The following is a 14,353-nucleotide window of genomic DNA, read 5'->3' on the forward strand; positions in this document are numbered from 1 at the left end:
ACTTTAGCTACGCTGATCTAGCTAAAGCTCTTTAGCTGAGGGGCCCTTGACTAAATCTCAGCTAAGATGCTTTAGCTAGATTGATTAAGCTAAAGCACCTTAACTAGCACACACTCCCTGAGCCAGGTTTTCCCTTACTTCTCTGTCCTGTGACAGAAGAAAGTCACCCAGGTGATTTTCTCAGTCACAAAATTCACCCCACTGAAGCTCTAGAGACATCTGGAAAGTCATATTTGTTCTTCATACTACGTAATTAATATTAAACAGTGAAGATGCTGACCCTAGAAACTAGTCAGAACAGCCCATTCACTCATAATTAAAGCATTTTGTCCCATAAAATAAAAAAAATAAAAAGGAAAGAACAATACAGAAACTACAACAACTTCAATTTATACAGAAAATCAGGTAAGCAGCTGTTTCAGAACCAACAGATGTGTACACACTGCTCACACCTGAATCTCAGCACACGTGGGAGAAATTGTGATTAGGATACAACAGCTTCACAAAGTAAATATGATAATGTAAGCAAAAGGAACAGATTTTCCACTTTACACTACTTAGACCACTTAATTTTGTTATGGCCTAAAACATGAAAGTTATTTTAATGCATGACAGACAGTAACTTGGTTGAACAAGTGGGGGAGGCAAGAAACCAGAAAATTTTGTACTCCCAACTAATGCAAGATGAACTGCAGACGTCTGCAAGGCTTCTCAGCATGAGAAACAGCTAATAGGGGTTCTAAGAACTCAGGACCACCATGTAAGGCTATGCACACAAACACAATGAAGTCTGTTCTGGAATTGCTATTTCAGTGGACATGGCTAAAGGAAAAATGGATGAAGGGAGAGAGACAGGACTGAAGAGGGTAGGTCTTTTCATTACAGCCCATTAATAAGACCATCACAGAGCCAGAAAGAACACGTCCTACCTCTCTGATTATTATTTACCCACTGAACCACACTCCTAAACAGAATGTAAAGCATGAAACAGCCCAGACCTGGTCACATGCATCATCTCAGAAAGTATGGACTCCATATTGTGACTTACTTACTGCAGAGAAATACTGCCATGATCAAGGATATAGATGTTTTACGTCTATCGCACAAGAAAGCAACAGAAAATTAGAGCAAGGATCAAAAACCTAGCTAACTACACATAATGTACAGCTACACTACATCTGGAAACACATCCCTTTACCTACACCAGTATAAGAATACGGGTACTGACACTAATATGTGTGTTACCACTTATGGTCCTAGATTGAAAATAGCAAGTAAGAGCAGAAAAAGGCTACCTCATCAGATCAAGAGTCCATTGAAATCCAGTATCGCTTTTCTAACAGTCACTATAAGGTTCGGGGAAGGTGGAGAAGAAAAATACAAAATATGTCCAGGCATTCCCCTTCAACCACTTTCTGTTGGGGGTGTGCTTACCAAAAGATAACTCTCCTGTCACCAGGTGAATGCACAACAAAGAGATGCAAAGAGAACCAACTGCACAAGGAATCGGTTTCTTTTCTTTCGAGCTTGACTCCTACTAGCCTTGTCTGAAGCTGTTTCATCTACCTACATGAACAACTATGAGTATATCTGCTGCCATTATAAAAGTAAGCACCAGAGTTCCCTTATTACTTACTTCACTAAAGATTAAGAATGAAGCTAAATGTTACTTACAAGTGACTCATTCACCAAGCTCACCTACGAGTGACTAACTCATAAAGCTTATTTATCTTCAGTAAGTCAAACCATACATTCGGTGGATTGGACACATTTGAACACCACAAGAAATCCATACTTCTTTTCTTTGGTTTCTCTTTGTTTTTTGGGGGTTTGGTTTGGTTTTTTAAATTTAAAAATCATATACTATCTTAGAGGAAGTTCAAGAAAAACAAAATTTTCATAAATACTTAGTACAAGTCACACATATACTTAAACACAGGATACAGGCTCTGTATGTTTCATGATTCTCACACTTGCTCCATAATAGGATACATAATCATGTCCAGTGTGTTTAACAGAATGCAGATTTAATTACATCAAATGCCAGATTTTGTACTTACTATTTGTGATTTCCTTGGCATTGGTGCTGGTGGCTGGATTTGTGCCAAAGTATTTGTTGTAGAACCAGCCTGTGTTCCTGCAATGTCACATACAGAAGAAGATTCTCCTGCTAAGGTAAGTAAACCAAGTAAATATTAGGCATGCTTCAAAAAAAAAAAGTAACGGTATCATTTGAAGCCAAATGAATTATTCTTTAAAGGACACAAAAATTTTTATATTCCATAAGTATTTAATTTTTAATGGTTATTTCTAAGTAACTGAATAGAATTTTCTATTCTTTTCCTTACCAAAAAGATAAACCTATACAATAGATGAGGGCAAAACCAAATATATCATCTCTCCATTCCTTCAGTACAGACTGTGTACTGTTAGAACCTTTCTTTCTGACTAAAGACCATAATTATCAGGATGCTGTATTCTTTACAGGAGACTCCTGACACAGATGACAAGCATTAGCAAATTACCCTTAGATATGTCAAGAGGAAATAAAAAAGAATCACTGTAAAAATAAATGAACATAAAATATATAGTGGGAAGGAAAACTGGGCAGGAGGAATTCCACTACAACCACCACAGAATCTACACAAACTTTACCATAGAGATTTTATGGAGGTTACATTGCTGTAACGTCCCAAAGTAGTAGTTACTCTGGACAATGAAAAGCACAGAATGAATAATGAACTCTGAATAACAAACTCTGTTTATTACCATGAAAAGAGCAATATCGATTTGCAATTTAATTAAAAGTGAAACTTGTATGAGCTTTAAATTTTCAAACCAGAAACACATCTTTCTATTCTAAAATGTGTACCTGATACCTAGTTTATGACACATGCAAACCACAGAGCAAACTAAATTTTTTATAATATCACTGTGAGAGTGACCCAGTACTGGCACAGGTTGCCTGGAGAGGTTGTGGAGTCTCTGTTCTTGGAGACACACATAAGCTCTCTGGGCATGGTCCTGGGTGATCCACTCTTGCTGTCCTGCTTGAGGAGAGGGGTTAGACCAGATGACCTGCGGAGGTCCCTCCCAGCCTCAACCATTCTGTGATTCTGCTTATTACATGGCCCCATTATTTACATTAACTGGCCCATAACTCTGTTCATGAAGAAGAACTTGTGTATCAAGAACTTGTGTAGGCATCAGGGCCTGCCTACATCAAGAAGAATGTTGGTACTGACTGTAGTTAAACATGCAAGGTAAATTAGAAAAACAAACACCACAAACCCACACTCTCCCTTAGATTGTTATAATGATAGCTTAATTACAATAGAACTAATTTCTAAACCACAATTACCAGGTTGTTGTAGAGACCCAGGTCCTCTGGTCTGCCCTTTGTTAGTTAAGCCAGATGACTTCTCAGTCCTGTGCAGAAAGGGAGAAATTGATCCATTTCAAAAACAAACAAGAACTTGAAATGCAACAATACAAAGTTCTTTCCAAATTATAAAAGTCTTGGCAAGTCTTCAGTATATTCTGGTGACAGCTATTTTGCTTTTAAAAATACTATTTTTCTTCTGTATTTTTGATTACGCCAATTGAAAGTTGCACTTAATTTAAAAAAGGGAGAAGAATAATATAGGTGCAATTAATGCAATTTGTGGCTTTTCCCAAGTTCTGAAGTTGCTTTCACTGTTTTTTTCAATTTGTTTTTGGCTAAAATTATGTATCCATATTAGCCTGTGCATTATAGCAAGCCTCAACAAGTTGTGTCTTCCTTCTACTTAGTATGGTATATGCAATAAAAGGGCTAGAAAAGGAACTTAAAGGCCCAAGATTGCTTACGTCTTTCAGTCCCATTTTGTGAATGAATTATTTCTTCCACACTTTTCTCAAAGATCCTATTTTCCAGACTTCTCTTCACCTTATTGATGTCCCCTGGTTTCCGCCTCACTATTCTGTATCTGTCTGCTGCTGTAATGCCCCAAACTGAACACAGCAGTCCCACTGAGGCACTACTGAAGCTGAGTCAATTGGGAGGATTAATTCCTATAGTTTTCAGGCTATAGTGAAACAATACCATTTCTCTTTAACTCTTCCACAACAGCACAAGTTGTCTGACTTGCTTTAATTTATGACTCACTGTGTCCCTATAGATCCTTCTTCTAAGGACTTTTGCTTACCCATACTCTGCTGCTCTCCATGCTTCGTTTCTGCAGTTGATTATTCTTAATTACTAAGTGTTGCTTACTGAATGACACCCCTCTTCTCCCTTGACTACCACTCCAGTTTGTCAAGGATGCTTTGGACATGATCCTGTTTTCCAGTACACTTCTCCTTCCTAACTTAGTTTTTTGCAAATTTAAAAATTACTTTTTCTGTTCCAGGTCTCTCTACTTCTCTATTTTCACTCTACAAGTGAAAAGATTGAAAGCAACAGAACTTTACATAAAGCATGGGAGCAAAAAATGGCACAATCAGATATTAGATCCCATTATCTCTTTTTTATTAGATGAGAATTAGGAATCGATTATTCTTTGTGGCTTGTTATTTCCATCACAGCTAAGCATTCTGGAGATATTCTGCAAGTCATATGATCTTAAATCACTAGGCTGTCTTGTTTTTACCACAGAAATCCTTGTCATCTGCTTCCTTAGGGTCTGCCTTTATTCATTTTCATACTCTAGAACACATGACTGGCAGAAGTATGCATGCTTTATAGATGACTTGTATGCTATATATCATAAAATTGATAAGTTGCTAACAATGATGAAGTATATTAAATACTAAAAGGACATTAGTTACCCAGGAATAGGCTTTCTTTGAGAGATTCTACTCGGAGGCTGTGGGGGCAATGGTGGTGGGGTTGGCTTAGTTTGTGGAGGAGCTGGTTGCTGCTTTGATTGCTGGTTCAGAGCTTCTATAATGCTGGCTGTCTTTGCCACTGGAGGTGGTGGTGCTGGAGAAAGTACATCTATAGAGGAAAGTTCAACAACAAAATGGAATTAAACTTCTATTTACCATTTTGTTTCTCGGGCTCTCATCATAGGTCCTCCCTGTTCCAGGACTTAACCCCATTTAAGAAAAATGCTTTACAACATGCAATCAATACCTTTAACAGAATGCAATCCTTCCATTGGAAGGAGGACCTCTTTGGAAAGAGGTTTACCTTTTTTTTTCACCTAGTCAAAGTCAGAGAGCTCACAAGAACTTAAATTCAATCACCATTAAAGTACAAGCAAAGAAAATTCTTACCGAAGTCAGTCATATTCTTGAAAACAGCAGATCAGAATATATTTAAAGTGCTAATATTATTTGCTCAGTCAAGGCTTCAGTTTGCGTTTTATGAAAAAGTAACTGAATGAATAATATCAGAGAAATTTTATTTAGGGGAACATCTTTCTTAAAATCCTGTTAACAACTAACTTCACATTAGGTTTAGCAATTAATTAAAATTTCTGTTGAAACCACCACAACAGCAGCTGGCAATGCATTAAAACAACTTTTTGCACTCCAACGGTCTGCAAGAATCAAGCACAACGTGGAGACATAGCCCCAGGTCTACATGTAACACTCACCTTCACAACTAGTGAGAAATGCAGCATTGAAACTATAAAGTGATGAGTTCTTTAGATCTAGTAATAGATGGTATTTCCTGCTGACCCTGCACTACACCATACAGTCCTCACTGGAACATCAGAGAAGACAGTTTGTTACTGGATGGGAATGACAGGCCAAAGTTACAGTCACCAAAAGAGGAAGTATGAGTTGTGGAAATGGAAAAATAAGCCAACTATGATTAGATACAGCAGAAGGGAAAACAGGGGAAAGTGGAAACATACTTGTAGATGTTACACGCAATGGCGGCACAGGGGGATGAATAGCTGGTGGATCAGATGAAGACCTCTGCCTGCTTATACTTTCCACTCCTAAAGAATTTGTCTTCCACATTGCATTAGATGAAGAAATTGTCTGAATACCACTGCCAAGAACTGAAGGCTGAACTAAAAAGAGAGGAAAATACTGTATTATTATTATTGCTTACCCTAAGCACAAAGTGTTAATATTCACACCCGTGCTTTTAGAAATGGTGCAGCCAGACCACTATAATCAGCAATAGGAACCACTGCATCCTGCTGGAAAGCCAGAGCAGAAATCAGTCTGGTGTAAAAATTACTCAGCAAGACTTCAACCAGAAACTTCTAATATTTTACCTAAGTGAAATTTGTCTCCAGTCATTATTTTAGAATATGTCAACACTTTAAAAAAGCAGAGGTTTCTCAACAAGAAGACACAAGACAAGTCTTGCTACCTTCTTTAATCTCTGACTGATACCTGTAATTTTCTCAGGTACTGCAAGAAAAGGACCTCACGCCCGCACGAGCATTAGTACACGTTGCTCACTCAAAGCAAAACATTAGTTTTGACTTGGAAACAATGTAAAACTGTAATTCTGAATTTCACCCAAGCAAGAAGCTATAGTAACTAGTTGTGAAACAGTTACAAAGTATGACTTCTTCAGGGCCTTCTTAATGACTCCATTCTTAGGCTGAAGAGCTGCCTCCTCATTTCATAAAAACACGCTACAGGTTTTCTTCATAAGGCCAATATTTTGCACATAAAGGCCAATATTTTGCACATATTATGCCACTTCTCCCTACTCTGCACATGAGCATCATATTAAGAAAAGATGAAACAGAGTAAGGTATGAATAAATATTAGGTTGCAGGGAAAAGCATAAAAGGCTCAGAAGACTTGGAGAACTGCCTAAAGCTATGAGGATAAAGGAGTAATAATACACCGTAAGTATAATATCAACAACATCACCAATCAACAACAAGCTAAGACTGATGATACTAGTATAGCTTTTAACTAAGAATATAAATTAATAGGCTAATACATTGCTAGAGTAAAGAATATGAGTTAATAATCTACGGCAGGCAGCATGACTTCCTGGCATGAGTTGTATTATAGCGGTGCCAAGAAGTCTGGGGTTGGGAATGAAATTAAAACAACACTCTTTGAAAAGTGCCATTTAATCAAGGGCAAACAGTGGGTAAAAGAGTATGGTTGGCCATGATTGAAACAATATCAAAAGGTAAAAGTCTTTTTAACTATCCAATTGTATTACTGATTCAGAGGTAGACTCTAACAGTTAAACAAAGTGTTTGTTTAACAGCTCCTTCTGTTAATTTTCCTGTTTGGTGGGGGAAACATTGCTTTCCATCAAATAAAAAACCGTTATTGAAATATTAAGTTTAGAGTTCATGTGAAAGTGCTAGAGGAAAGGAATCCCACCTTGGTTAAGTTTTATATGCTACTAAACTTCCCCCAGTCTCATGCTATCCTTTTAAAGTAACCCATGCTGTTCTGTTGTTCTCTGCTTTTCTACTCCCAAAATAATATATTTTAACCCAACTTCTATGCTGAAGCCATTCCTGTGAGAGCAGTAACTGACTTTTCATACTACACAGATGATCAATCTGCCATCTTAAACACAATCACTGGTGTCTGGAGACTTGCATTCTGACTTCTGCACAGTGCTCCCAAAGGCAGAAGCCCATGTGTGCCTGGAACATTCCCTGATCATATCTCCTCTTATGGATTCTGATTTACAGCACCATAGAAAACCATGTGTTTAAAGGTAATTTTTCTTTAATTGAACTTTACATAAATTTAGCATCCATGAAACCTGGTGGATTAATAAAGGTATTAAAACAATGGAACACCAAGCATGACCTGTACAAAGAGGACCAATAGACATTTCTCTATGCTTCTTTACTATGGTCAAACAGATTACATACAAAGATAAGAATGAAATTCACAGCATCAGCATTAATGGTAGATTTTGCAAGCACACAACCCTTTTGAATCAGGACAAGACACGTACATTTTACATTGTTCTAATGATCTGAGTGTCACCAGTAATTGGTAGTTAAATTTTCAGCCATCCAGTTAGGGTTGTCTCCACATCATGACACTTATACTTTTATTTCAACAACCTTGAAGCATATATTAAGAGAAGACTTTGCAATGTTATAATCTCATGTTTTGTATACATTCTTCATTCTTCGAGGTCTTAAGCAAATTTTCACAGCAGACAAATGCTATTGAAATTGTATCTTTAAACTGAACTCTGACAACAACATCTTCAAGTATGAAAAAATGAAATATAACAAAAAAAATTGTTGAACTAAATTAATTGCAGGCCTCCTTTTAACAAATGATTTAGCTCTAGTGAGATTATTTAGGTATTGTTTTCTCAAACACTGTTGTGCACTTTCTCATAGGTACACTAAAATCACTCAGAACAGGTTGAGCAAATTCACTTCAAGTATATAAAATGAAGTCATCGGTAAACTGTTCCAATACTTACCTGTGCAAAGCAACTGTAAAAGAAAGCCTAAAAATATAAACTTTTAAAAAAAAAGTGATGACCCCATTCCTCTAATATACAATGGTATTTTCCGCTGTTAGTACCTTTGCCAATGTTCCTTGGAGGTAGAGGAGGTGCACTACTTGTAACAGGTACTGCAGGCTGAACGGGAGGTGGACTGCCACTAAGTATTGCTCCATATGTTTCATTCTGTAATATACTTGGCATAAACCCTCTTTGCTTATCCTTAGCAATATTCGCTGCATCTCTTGCCAAGGATGCTACATTAGGCTGAAGTTGGTTTGACCCAAGTTGGTAGAAGCTTACAGGCCTGTCCTCTCTCCGATTGGGACTGGGTTGCTTAAACACAATAACAAAAGAATTCATAATTACCACATTAGTAGTACTCACTTTATTTATTAGTTGATAGAAAGTTATTAGTTTCTATAAAGAAAAAATGCCTTCTAAAATGCATTTTCGTTCCTTTTAATACGTAATCTAAAACCTACATTCTGTCCTCTTCAAGACAAAGTAACTGTACACATAAACAGAAAAAGATTAAATGTGAACTGCATTTCAAAACAATTAACATATTTCTCCTCTAGTATACTCCTGTAGGATAATATTGTATCCTTATATGCACAGGACTATACTTCTATACATAATCAAATTGGATGAAGTAAAGATTCTCTGCATCAAAATGCCTGGCAATATTTTCAAAACTAAATAAACAACTGAAGATCATAAGCTTCATCTGAAATTCAGCAGTGCTAAATCCCAAATACATGCTCATGATCTCAAAACCCAGACTCAGCTGCATCCAGGTATTATACCTGTAGCTCAGCCTAGAGCAAATTAGAAGCAAAAAGTTCTCATGAACTCTTTTTAGCTCACTAGTATTGCTGGACAAGTTCAGGAGATTACTTCAATTGGCAGCTTGGATGGATCATTGCTCATCCCATGTACATTATTAAATGAGATCTAATTAGTTGTCTTTGAGATTTACAGCAATCATCTGCACTTAGCATTATTCTTCCTGTTTCAAGAGCAAGCATAGTAATTATTGCTATCAAATCATAATTAAAATAACTGGAGTTACAAATTCATGTAGCTACTACAGGAATGGGCTGTAACAATCCACAGCCCAGAGAACATAAATGTGCTTTCAGAAATAGTACTAGATAAACACATCGCTAACATGCCGTTTGTATGAAATTAAAATAACCATTTATAGTAATAGCATTTAGGCAGAATAGATTTACACCAAGAGTATCACTAACAAGCAATCAATTTTTCTCTGAATATATTCAATGCTTACTCTGGGTTGATCATGTAGGGCCTTTAGACATGCTATAGCACAGCATTATAGTTCAAAGATTTATCAGAATGCTGTACGTGACAGCCAGACACATTAATCCCTACCCTTACTTTGGCTTAGCAGCCTCACTCACTGGCTGACGCTCTCCATTCCCTGACCTCTCCATTGTCCTGTCCTTGTTTAAGCCCACACTTCTGCTTTCTAAACCACTAGAAAATTCTGGGTTTGTGTTGTTGATTCAGCTTTTCACTGGTTCACCAAACCGAAGCAGTTCAATACAGGGACAAACGTGTGTCAGAATGGAGGCAAAACTGAGGTAGGACCAGGCAGCCAGGTTGTGCAACAGCAGCAGAAACCAGTTGAATTGTCTTAACCTTCTTTTAGGTTAAACTTTCTTTTACATTAAATACTCTGGACTAAAACAACTCAAATTTCAGACAGGATCTTTTCTGGCAAAGATTACAAAATCTATTCAATTGCTTTACCAGCAAGACAAGCCCAACAGCTTGACAGTTATAAACAAAACTCTAATGTGATCCTAAAGCAACAGCAGTATTCACCCATGCATTCAATGTAGTCATAGACTACAGTCTGTGATTAATGGCCCTTAATCTCCTTTCAGAAGTCCCTGCAGTATAAACCTATTAATAATGGGCAGCGAAGTAGGATCTTCATTACTTTAGCCTCACTGCTGAATAGCAGATACTTTCCTATATCAGATGGAGCTCAGTGATTCAAAAAGAGGACACTCAACTGCAGAAGGCAACTGGCAACAATGAAGGAAGTGAAGGAAAAGAACAGATCAAATATACAAATTTAGAGCATGCCAGAAAGGGATTTCTAATTGTAAATTACTAAAAATTTTTACAGCTGGAAAAAAATTGAATCTCTAAAAGTTTCAAGCTGCTTTATCAAAAAGGTCATCATCAGTGCTGTTATTATCTGAATGGTGATACAATATATAGGAATACATAAATACTGTGATAGAAATATAAAATGCCATGCAGAAGTAAAAAGCCCCATAGTAAAAAGCAATGTTACTGAAATAATTATGAGCATCATACGTACACATGTACGTGTTCAGAAAAATAATGCTGATACAGACCTGCAGCTTTTCATCCACATCGTCATCACTTTCATCCAGATCTTCATGGAGTAACCGCCACTCGTATTCTACATGAACATGAGAATTAAATCTTCCAGACAGTGCTTGAGTAAGCTAAGGAAAAACGAGATGACTGTTGACACCTATGTTATGTGCAGTACTTCTTTTTAAACAGCATATTTAAAAACAAAAAAAGCCCACATATAGAAGGAATCTTGATTTCAGTAATGTGGAAAGTTACTGCACTCAGGTAAATTTAAAGAATTAAGCTGTGGTACCAAATACAACACAAATAAATCCAGCCTGTCCAGATCCCCCTGCAGAGCCTTCTTACCCTCCAGCAGATCAACACCGGTGTCATCTGAAAACTTACTGAGGCAATCTTACTTGTGGATCTCTGACTAATAGCTCAAACAGAATCGTCCCCTGGCCCCAAGAATTTTAGCATTTCTGATGCATTTAAAGAGAAATATAGTTTTCTTCTTAAAAGCCTATAACTATTTCTAAGGATATAACTATTTCTAGCATACCATTATTGCATCTGGAATATATTAACTGATTATTCAATTGTAAACTCTTAAATGTTCAAACATGATTTTGCTTATAAATGCAGCCATGGAAAGACAATACTCACCAACTCTTCACAGTGAGTATGTTTTAAACGTTTAGCTATATCTAGTGGCGTCTCTCCTGCTTCATTTGCTATATTACAGCAAGAAAAGAAATATATGATGAGCAGTGTCACTATTAACATGTCCATTACTAAAGACAAACCTGCAGATACATAGTGAAGGACTAGATCAACACTCTAAAACTCATCTCTTTCCTTCATATGTAGGTTCAAATCATATCAACCCTCTGACCATGACAAGGAGTAGTAATTCAACCTGCCATATATATATATGAATGATAGCCATGAAATGGCAGTATATAAATAGACATAAAAGACAGCAATTAAAAATCTAAATCTGTTTAAAAATAAGTGTAATGTATAAGTGAATTTTAAACTTGAAATAAACAGTCAATATTGATTCTTCTTATAATGAAGATTATGTTTACAGATTGATGATAAACAATTGAGGAGAAAATGCACTTATTCTGACTTCACTGTTTCTTATCTGAAGCAGCGACAAATAGGAAATCGAAGTACACATTACCCTTTTACCTATTTCAATAGAAGCCTTCCCTCTCAGCAGCAGTTTGAGGCACTCAACATTGTCTGTTAGACAGCAGTAATGCAGGGCTGTGCTACCTTTACAGGTTTGCTTATCTAGATTGCCACTGTTGGAGAACAAGAAAGAAGAAGAAAGCTGATTAAACTTAAGTTTCCTACCCTATATTATTAAATTGCTCTCATTCGAAGATTTTTAAAGAATAAAATTACGTTTGCAAATACAGTTTTAGTGTTTGTATTGATTTAGTATTTGTACTACCTCACATAAAAGCAATGTCAATATATAGTTTCCATACACTAACCTGTTCTGCACTAAAAAGTCAACTATGTGAAGTGATGTTCGATCGACTGACCTAACAGCAAGGTGCAGTGCTGTTTCATCTTGCTCCTAAGAAGAAAACGAAAAAGCACATTTATTTCTTCTGATCTACAGAGAAGCAGAAATTCTATTAAGACATAAATTAAATCAACTAAAATGTGTAATTTCAAAATATGCAGATATGCTACCATTAAAAACACCTCTGAAGACTTATTGTATCCCTTCTGTTCCTTTAAAGCAAACAAATGGGTTGAAAATTAACAGATTATTGAATGATTTTGTGTTTAGCATTTTAATACATTTAAAATACAAGAGTATTTGGAACCAATCTTAGATTAAACTATTTAGTATCTTCTTTTGTTATTGCTAAAGTAAGTCATGAAAAGGACAAGCATTTAGAACAGTGTTTCAAATGTTATTTTCAAATAATTTTTAATTAATGAATGCATATTGCATTTAAAACAATTTGACTAATAAAATTTACAACACTTACATGGCCATTGGCCAGTGGTATTTTTTCTGTGAGATCCACGCCGTCAGCATATACTTGAACTAAACCAAGAATGTCTCTTGATTTGACTGCTTCACAAAGAGCATGCAATTTAGCTGCATTGTCAGCATGCTTTTTCCTTGCATATTTTCTCTCAATATACTTGGCAGTAATATAATCTTTTCTTGCATTCCTGAAATTGAATATGAATTACTTCTATAACTTTCATCAGAAGATACACATTAGCATTTCCATAAATACATGCAAGTCATTTGAAATAAGATCTGGGAAAGACTAGTTCTCATTCATTATGATAATTTTCTTTTAAAATATGCATGTAACCATGCAGTCTCATATATCAAGTATGAAATATAGTTATAGAAGATGAATTAAATATCCAATACAAAGACAGACCACGAATTTTCCCCTCCAAACTCTGGTGTGTAGTTGAGGACAAGACTACCCAGCTCTATGTACAGAAGATACATCAGAGCTTCACAATGCTGGTTTTATGTTGTCTTGCAGGTTTATGTTTACCTGACTTGTACTGCTGTACACATGCTGGAAAGAGATGGAAGGCATGAGATAAAAAAAAAAAAATCAAAAATCTTTCTTATACCTCTGTACAGACTATCCAGGCCTTGAATTTCAATTTGCAGTAGTGAAAGTACATCCTTTAAAGCAAGTTTTCACCGCAACCGTAAAAGGGAGGATGTAGTGGAGCTCTTATTTACATTTCTAAAAAAGGTGAAAACTTAGCACACCTGAATCCATAAGAGTTATCACTTTTGCTGTTGATACCCAATAACACATATCTACTCCTCTTCCCATCACAGCTGGACAGGAGTTTGCATGCCTCCCAAAGGCATAACTCCTTACCAGCTCTTGGAATGTACACAATATTACAAAGAAGACATTTAACAAAGTCATACCTTATCACCTAGATACTATGCAATAGGCAGAAAGAAAAGAACCTAACAAATAATAACAAATTGAATCAATGGATAGCTCTTGTTCATAAAGCATTTGATAGTAATCCTTTGTAGTTTTTAAAAAGTGTGTCTTCAGATTCTCATTTCAATAAAAAAACCCCAAATTTTATATGTAGAAGTATCAAACTCAATGATTTTTAAATATAAATTTAAGAAGTGTTCTTATTATATTGCTTTACTATTCAGTAAAATTATTAGTAATTTTATTTATTAATATTAATAATCTGCACTATTATTGATAGCAGTAGTCAAAAATTATTTAAACTGCACTGTTTAACAGTGGTTTTGTCAGAATGCTTACAAGTCCACATAATGTAAAATCAGCTTCATCCAAAGCCAATTCTTCTGCGTTTGTTTCAGCATTGTTTACTAGCTCTTTTATGGTGGAGTAGCATCCAGCCAAGCAGGCAGCTGTCCCTGCTGTATCTCTGCCATCGCTGTTCAGTGTTTTCGAGGAATTCAGTTAAATGTTCTGTCTTTATTCCACACAGTTACAGACTTCAGTCCTAGGTGTGGCTCCTAAACACTACGTGTTCAGTATCTTACAGGTAAATGTGCAACTTATTACAATTTCT

General features: G+C 36.1%; 1 protein-coding gene across 4 annotated transcripts in view; it reads right to left on the reverse strand.

Annotated features, from left to right (window-relative positions):
• ASAP2 (ArfGAP with SH3 domain, ankyrin repeat and PH domain 2) overlaps positions 1-14,353 on the reverse strand; it is a 60,964-nt gene that overhangs the window by 3,037 nt on the left and 43,574 nt on the right. Inside the window, exons 16-25 of one of the 4 annotated variants that reach the window (XM_018088846.1) lie at positions 12,790-12,979; positions 12,280-12,365; positions 11,969-12,084; positions 11,438-11,505; positions 10,804-10,917; positions 8,485-8,740; positions 5,847-6,008; positions 4,810-4,978; positions 3,362-3,429; positions 2,061-2,167 (exon numbers count right to left, since the gene is read on the reverse strand). In XM_018088846.1, coding sequence (XP_017944335.1) covers positions 2,061-2,167; positions 3,362-3,429; positions 4,810-4,978; positions 5,847-6,008; positions 8,485-8,740; positions 10,804-10,917; positions 11,438-11,505; positions 11,969-12,084; positions 12,280-12,365; positions 12,790-12,979 — 1,336 coding nt within the window. Of the gene's footprint in view, positions 1-2,060; positions 2,171-3,361; positions 3,430-4,809; positions 5,693-5,846; positions 6,009-8,484; positions 8,741-10,803; positions 10,918-11,437; positions 11,506-11,968; positions 12,085-12,279; positions 12,366-12,789; positions 12,980-14,353 lie in introns of those variants that run through there. The other 3 variants (XM_018088845.3, XM_018088847.3, XM_018088848.1) reach the window with 3 other exon arrangements.

The sequence above is a fragment of the Manacus vitellinus genome, unplaced genomic scaffold (genome assembly GCF_001715985.3).
Source record: "Manacus vitellinus isolate BGI_N305 unplaced genomic scaffold, ASM171598v3 scaffold_11_pilon, whole genome shotgun sequence".
NCBI lineage: Eukaryota > Metazoa > Chordata > Aves > Passeriformes > Pipridae > Manacus > Manacus vitellinus.